Consider the following 7,994-nt stretch of genomic DNA (forward strand, 5'->3'; position numbering starts at 1 on the left):
TCATAAAATAAATGTTAGTAAAAATTTTAGATGATAAATAGTAATAAAGAATCAATCATAAAAGTCTAAATTTTGTTCATATATGATTAAATCCTACAGAATAAAGGACAGGGCACACATGAGTATCTGTTTATAAAAGTTTATTTCATTATTTGAGATCTTTTTCCAAACAAGCCTAGAGCTCTGTGTTGAGATGTCAGAGAATAAGAGAGAACTGAGAGACTGAGCCTCAGTGAGCTGCAACCCCGGGAGGTTTTTGTTCAGCCCTGGAGCACTGTGGGAGGATAATCCTTACTCTGCTGACAGTAATAGGTTGCAATATCATCAGCCTGCACAGGATCGATGGTGAGGGTGAAGTCTGTCCCAGACCCACTGCCACTGAACCTGGCAGGGATCCCAGATGCTAAATTGGATGCTAAATAGATGAGGAGTTTGGGTTGTTGTCCTGGTTTCTGTTGGTACCAGTGCATATAACTATTGCCATAATTATCATCAACATTCTGACTGGTCTTGCAAGCGATGGTGGCCCTCTGCCCTAGAGACACAGCCAAAGCAGGAGACTGGGTCAGCACAATGTCACCAGTGCAACCTGGAATGATAAACACAGAGACAGGTGTTATGTATGATTGAAAACCTTCCCAGTAGAGGACCTTTTAATTTAAAATTTTAAGAATAACTGTGGACATCTCTCTGAGAAGTCAGAAAATCAAAGGAAATGAGAAACTTAAAACCAATTACAAATGCCCTAATTATACGATCAAGAGGCCAGAGGCATGGAAAGGCATGGTGGTCACAGAAATTGCTTCCAACATTTCTCTACAACCTCACCTGGAACCCAAATCAGCAGCACCCATAGCAGGAATGTGTCTGTCTCCATCTCTGAGAACTGGAAGAGAGGCTGGTTCTTAGGCTCCCAGCAGCTGCCCTTAAAGGAGCCTGATCTGTTGTATAATGACTTCATATGCAAATCAGCTCAGCAGAGGGTGGACAGTTGCTGGAGCAGCACCTGGTCCTGTTTCACCCACAGGGAGTTGGTGTCAGCAGAAAATTTACTAGTACATCATGTGTATCTTAAAGGAGCCTGAAAGTCTATTTTATTAAATGCTTTCCTTGTGGTCTGAGGTGTGATGAAGAGGATTGCAAAAATAAATTTACTATGTAAAGAACGTAAAACATTTCAAGACCAACTTGATATCTCAAAATTATAACCACCCAATGATACTGTATTTTCTGTTTTCTTGTGTTTGAATTTTTTGTGAAAATTTTTACAAAATATTGTATTTATATCAATTCTACCCCACCCACCAACTCTTTCCACATTTCCTACTTTCTCCCAAAGTCATTACCTTATAAATATATATATTATATATGAATATGTATATATATTTATATTTACTCATACATATATATATATATATAGAAAGAGAGAGAGAGAGAGAGACAGAGACAGAGACAGAGAGACAGAGAGAGAGTCTTTTTGTGTGTCTAACATTGAAAATTAATTAAAGTCAATTCTGTGTTTCCCTTATGCACATATGTTTAGGTGTGACTGACTGAGAATGAATAACCTGTCACAGGAACGTACTATCCCTTATTTTTCAGCCATTAACTCATTGCAGTCCTTTAAATAGAAGTAGGACATTGGGAGATTCCCAAATCGACATTGGTATTTTACCTGGTGGTGTTATTTTTGAATGTCTTGTATTTAGACAGCTGTACCATTAAGATTTCTTGAGAACAATTTCTCAGTCTCAATAAAAATATACCATTTTATAGCACACATTTTGTATTTCTGGTTCTTATACTCTTCCTGCAGCAGCTTTTATGCAGTAGGATTTTGTTTGTTTGTTTGAGAATTTATACATGAATTTATTGAGGTTTAAGTATATGGGATGCATTAAAAAGATACCAAGAATCTTATAATTATTCAGTTATTCTTTGCATTTTGACCACATGCAGATTTCTGTGAAGATATCTATCTACTGCAAAAAGAAATTTCTTTGATAGTGGATGAGAGAACAGCCCTTAGTTGTGGATATAGGGTAAGATTATAGCATACAGTTAGAAGTTATTTTGCTTTAGGAAACTAATAATAGTAGGTTCTTTTCTAGGGTTCAGGATTTAATCTGTAGTGTGGACTTACAAAACCAAGCATAAGTTCCTTCCTATTTAGTGGGACTTAAACCCAATTAAACAGTTGTTGGTCGTCCACAAAATTTAAGTGTTCTTTTTACACTGTTGAGAATATCTTGCCCTACTGGTTATTTCTGTGTTTCACAGCTTTACAGATGGATTGAACTAATGATTGCTTTTCATTTTAGGCAGTATTCTTAGGTCTTTGCAATATAGGAAGAACTAGTTCCTGGGTGGGAGACTTGTAGGTTGGTTCTAGTCCTATTTTTCCAAGTCCTGTGTCTGAAATATGTAGTATCTTCTCTAATAGGCTCATACTTTCAAATAACAGGAGGCAAGCAAGGGCAACATCAATAGCTTTATTGCTTTCAGACTTGGTTGGATTCCCCTGATCAACACCTTCAAAAACACTTCCCATGACAAGACATTGGGGCTTTTGTTAAGATAGCCTACACTCTATGTACACTCAGCTGCAGTCAAATGCATATTGATCTTCCTCTTCTACCCTCTGAGTGCAGCAGTCTCAAGTTGTGTCACCATGCCATGCTTAGTAAATAGCTATTTTTATTGGATGGTTATGTATTTACATTTCAAACTCTTTCCTGGGGAAGGAAGGACTAAAAGAGCTGAATGGGCTTGACATCTCATATGAAGAACAATGCAAACCAACCAGAGCTTTCAGGGACTAAGCCATTACCCAAAGACTATACATGGAGTGACCCTGGGCTCCCACTGCATAGGTAGCAATGAATAGTCTAGTAAGGGCACCAGTGGAAGGGGAAGCCCTTGGTCCTGCCAAGGCTGGACCCCCAGTGAAAGGGATTCATTTTAGGGGTCAGTAATGGGTGGAGGATTGGAAGGGCAATACCCATACAGAATAGGATGGGGAGGGGTTAGGGGGATGTTGGCATGGAAACTGGGAAAGGGAATAACATTTGAAATGTAAATAAGAAATCCCAATTTAATAAAGATGAAAAGAGATGTTATTCAGTAAAAAAAAAAAAAAAGATTTTTCTTCCTGGAGTTTTTAGAAATGTTTGTATACATGAGAATATCAGTGCTCAAAAATTGCATAGGTTTTTAATGATGAGTATAAAGACAAAATTTCTATAAATGGTGCCCAATTTAACACAATTTGAACCCAATCTTACATATTCTTATTTCCTGTATAATGGAATTAAGACTTTACATAATTGAGAACATTAAACGGCATAAGAAGACATATAATCATAAGTCTAAGAAAGAAAAAACTTGACAAAATGGGGCAAACATACAATACCTCCAGGTTTGATCTCAAAGAATCATGATAGAAAGTGAAAAGATCCTTAAGATGTGAAATTTCCTAGGCTTTTGGAGGATTTGCTTTCCTCCATTTTTCTATCTTTAATATTTTTAGTAGTATAAATCTCTGCAAATCAATTATTCACTGTTTTGTTTTTTCATTTTTCAGAGTCTCTCTGAAGCTTTATATAAAAGAGATAGTATATTACATTTGTATTTAAGGCTTTGAAGAAATTGGCTGTAAACCAATGTGAATGTGAGCTTCAGATCTCAGAAGTCTCTTTTCACTTTTGTGGGGAAAATCTGAGGGCTGTAGTTTCTCCACACTAAATAAGAGATACATCTGCAAAAACCTCCCTTATCCAAGGCACAGGCAACATTTAAAAAGAAAATTGGAAAACTGATAGAGCCAGAGGATAAGCTATTTGCTGTCAGGTTATGTCTTTTCGTAACAATGCAAGCTATAATTGTAAAGTGTTAATCAGATGACTACTTAAATGTGAGTTGAACCAGGAGGACACTGATGAACATGACAAACAGAAAGGGACAAATGCCCATGAGATTTCATATCTTCAAAAAAAATATCACTATGGAGAAGTAGGTAAAGCTATTAGCAGAAGATTTGCTCCTTCTCAGGGAGGAGCATATCAATTGAATGTCCAATTTGAAAAGATCAGCCTTGAAAACTTAAGTTTATGTTTTATGTACTCAAATAAATTATATAGTGATGTTTTGTCTTTGTGTATGAGGTGTGTGTGTGTGTGTGTGTGTGTGTGTGTGTGTGTGTGTGTGTGTACAAAAACAGGAGTGCATACAAAATCAATTAGTGGAAAAAGAGGCCATGAATTTGAAAGAGAAGAGTGGAATGTATTTTGGGCGACTTGGAATAAGGAAAGGTAAGGCAAAATGTTACAACTAAAATTCAGGCTCAGAGACAAACAAGAAAACCCCAGAAAAACATGCCTGGGTACAATAACATCTACATCTAATTCTTAAAGGACAATGGAACCAACCCTGTACTATAACAGTACCATATCCAAAACACCCTAAAATGGAGGAAAACATAGCAAAGAAATTCTTTTTTTTTCTTTTTTCTTTTTTTCGGAGCTGGGGACCGAACCCACGGCCTTGCACTCGCTAGGCAAGCGCTCTACCGCTGAGCTAAATCCCCAACCCACAAAGAAATTCTATGTGGAACATAACAGGAGTCAAAATAAGGTGCAACTCACAAACAGTTGCTGTTCTCTGTGCAAAGAGAAACACCTTCCCTACAAATAAACCTGTACTGTGTCTCAGTTGGAAACATAGGAGAACCACAAGTCTGTAATAAACTACTGTCCTGGTGAATTCTATAGCTATGCCTACCTTTTGCTGATTTGCATGAACCCAGAGCACACCCCACTCACACGAGGGCTTCTTTATAGCAGATCACAACCTGTGCCAGAGTCAGCATCACAGGTCACAGCACAGACATGAATGTGCCCACTCAGCTCCTGGGGTTGCTGCTGCTGTGGCTTACAGGTAAGGAAGAAAATACCTTCAACTGGGAAATTTATTCAGCTGGGTTTAGTCAGTGCTGATTGGTTTCTGTGAAAATTCTCTTGTGAGACAATTAATCATGTGGGGTGTGTTTTCAATTGTTCAATCTTAGCTGCCAGATGTGACATCCAGATGACTCAGTCTCCAGCTTCCCTGTCTGCATCTCTGGGAGAAACTGTCACCATCGAATGCCTAGCAAGTGAGGACATTTACGGTATTTTAGCGTGGTATCAGCAGAAGCCAGGGAAATCTCCTCAGCTCCTGATCTATAATGCAAATAGCTTGGCAGATGGGGTCCCATCACGGTTCAGTGGCAATGGATCTGGCACACGGTATTCTCTGAAGATCAACAGCCTGCAGCCTGAAGATTTTGCAAGCTATTACTGTCAAAATGGTTTAAGTACCCCTCTCACGGTGATTCATGCCATGACATAAACCATGCAGCAAAGCAGAAGTGAGAGCACAGATGCTCCAAATGTTCCTTCTGATGTCTCCAGCTGCTCAGCTGCTGAGAGTGTTTCTCTTTGCCAGGGCTGCTATGTCAATGTGACGTTTTTATATAGAACTCAGGGAAACTTTTCTATGTGTTTAATCACTGTCCTTTCCCCTGGTCTAGTATCAAAGCAAGGGATTGAGTTTCATAACTCATTTAAAAAGTAAAAGAAATAAACAACAAAAATGTTTCCCAGTGTAATATAATCCTAGGTATACAAAGAAGTGTAATTAAATAGAAACTTAACCCAGGATACATGTCATTTCTTATAATCAGTTTTAGGGACAGGCTATCTGTATTATCTTAAAAAGTATAAGGATGGTCTGGCATTTTCATGGTTATACAGATAATTTGGATGTTATTTGTGCTATTAGCTACCTAGTTGTTAGTGCTTTGGGGGGCCTCTGGCTATAGAGATAATGTAAGCATCACACATAACATCTATTATTTTTTCCCTCGCTCAGAGATCTATGTTTCTCCTCCATTTTTTCCATCTGTGCCTTACTCCTCTGTGTCTATGAATCATACCATAGTTATTTATTTAATGGCTTACATTTTATTGCTCTTATAAGACATCGTGGTCAAGGCAATTTAGCAAAGAAAGAATTTAGTTGGGGAGCTCTCAGTTCTGGAGTATTAATTCAGGAGTAACATGGTGGAAAGCATGGTAGCAGGCAAGCAAGGATGGATGTGATGTAGGAGTTAAAAACATAAATCTTCATTTAAAATAGGAAATACAGAAAGGCAGAATAATAACTGGGAGTGGTTTGAGCTTTTGAAACCTCAAAGCATACCCTCACTGATAAACCTTCTGCAGTAATACTACATCTCCTAATTGTTCACAAATATTACCAACTACTGAGGAACAATGTGTGAATCTATGGAGAACATTGTTATTCAAGCCACCATCATAAATAAGATTTTGCAGATTGAACACTATAGGAAAATAGTGAGTCAGAGTTGGGCATGGATGAATAGAGATAGCTTAGCAACCTCTGACCCTTGACATACAGACATATTACTTTTCAATCGAAATGCTCATCAACCTGGAACTATAACTTCCCCAAGCTGGATGAATATCATTCTCCAAAAAAATTAACACATAAAATAAACAATGAAGCTATACCATCATGTGGCTTCATAATATCCAAATATAATATAATTCAGAATACAATTCAGAAAAATAAAAGGCAGTACAAGTCATTGCCCAGCCCAGTGTACAATGATTTTTGTTGTGAATAGTGGCCTTTTAAAAAATTAAAAATTAAAAAATTAAATTTTTTCACTTACCACTTTCTCAGTCACCCTCTCCCACAATCTTTCCATATCACTCTCCCCTTCTCATTTGAGGTTCTCCTTGGGTATCCCCACAATCTTGGTACTTCAAGTCTTGTCTCTTCGAGGCTAGGTGCTTCCTCTCCCAGATGCCAGACCTGCAGCCCAGCTAGTAGAATACATCCCACATACACACAACAGCTTTCGGGATAGCCCCCATTCCAGTTGTCCAGATTCCACTTGAAGTCAGGCTGCACATCTGTTACATATGAGTGGGGAGGCCTAGGTCTAGCCCCTCTATGTTCTTTGGTTGGTAGTTCAGATGCTGAGAGACTCAAGGACCAATATTAGTTGATGCTGTTGGACTTCCTGTGGAATTTCAGTCTCTTTGGGTCCCACAATTCTTCCTACTATTTTTCCACAAGAGTTCCCAAGCTCTATTGACTGTTTGCCTGTGACTGTCTGTATCTGTGAGAGTCAGCTGGAGTCTCTCTGATGCAAACATGCTCCTGTTTCCAGGCATAACAGAATATCATTATATTGTCAGGGTTTGCTGCTTGCCCATGGAATGGGTGTCAAGCTGGTTATTGTTCATCCATATCCTCAGTCTCTGTTCCCTTCCCCATGTCTGTATTACTTGTAGAGAGCATAAAATTTGGATTAAAATTATTTTGTGAGTGGGTTATTCTCTTTTTCTCATATGAACAGTAATCTTAAAATAACATGTTACAGAATTCTTAATTTGATTCAAATAATTTTAGGAAGATAATTTAAGGAGATATTTTGAGTTGTTTTACCAGAAAATCATAATAAGTTAAAGTCAAGAATAGAATGTACCCACTTCTCATAAAATAATAAGTAAAGGGTGCATAATAAGGAATACACTGAGCTCCCATAAGCTTGAATAAGAAGAAAAATATGCTTGGTGTAGATTTGTGATCAAGGAAAAACATTCATCCTAAGTGAGGTCCAAGGATGGGGCCACAGCTACTCACTGTGATAAATCATGTATGTATGTATGTATGTATGTATGTATGTATGTATGTATGTATATGTATGTGTATATTTGTAATATGTATAGATGTCTGTCTACATGAAAATATATAAACATATGTGAATGTATGTAATCATTCATGTGTATTTGTGAAACTAATGGAACAGGTGGTTGAGCCCCGCCAAATATGGTTGTGTGTGTATGCATGACTTTCCTTCATCCCTTTTATTCTCTGACTCATGAAGGGCTAAGTTAATGTAAAGAACCTAAATAATTAAG

The 7,994-nt window shown here is 37.8% G+C and overlaps 2 gene segments (V, D, J or C); one reads left to right on the plus strand and one right to left on the minus strand.

Moving 5' to 3' along the window:
* Positions 1 to 260: 260 nt before the first annotated feature.
* Positions 261 to 877, minus strand: LOC116901963. The segment is given in 2 exon segments: positions 261 to 589; positions 829 to 877. Coding segments are annotated over 2 exon segments (378 nt in total).
* A 4,009-nt stretch (positions 878 to 4,886) lies between these two features.
* On the plus strand, positions 4,887 to 5,388 carry LOC116900994. The segment is given in 2 exon segments: positions 4,887 to 4,935; positions 5,066 to 5,388. Coding segments are annotated over 2 exon segments (372 nt in total).
* The last annotated feature ends 2,606 nt before the right edge of the window (positions 5,389 to 7,994 follow it).

The sequence above is a fragment of the Rattus rattus genome, chromosome 5 (assembly GCF_011064425.1).
Source record: "Rattus rattus isolate New Zealand chromosome 5, Rrattus_CSIRO_v1, whole genome shotgun sequence".
In the NCBI taxonomy this organism is placed as follows: Eukaryota; Metazoa; Chordata; class Mammalia; order Rodentia; family Muridae; genus Rattus; species Rattus rattus.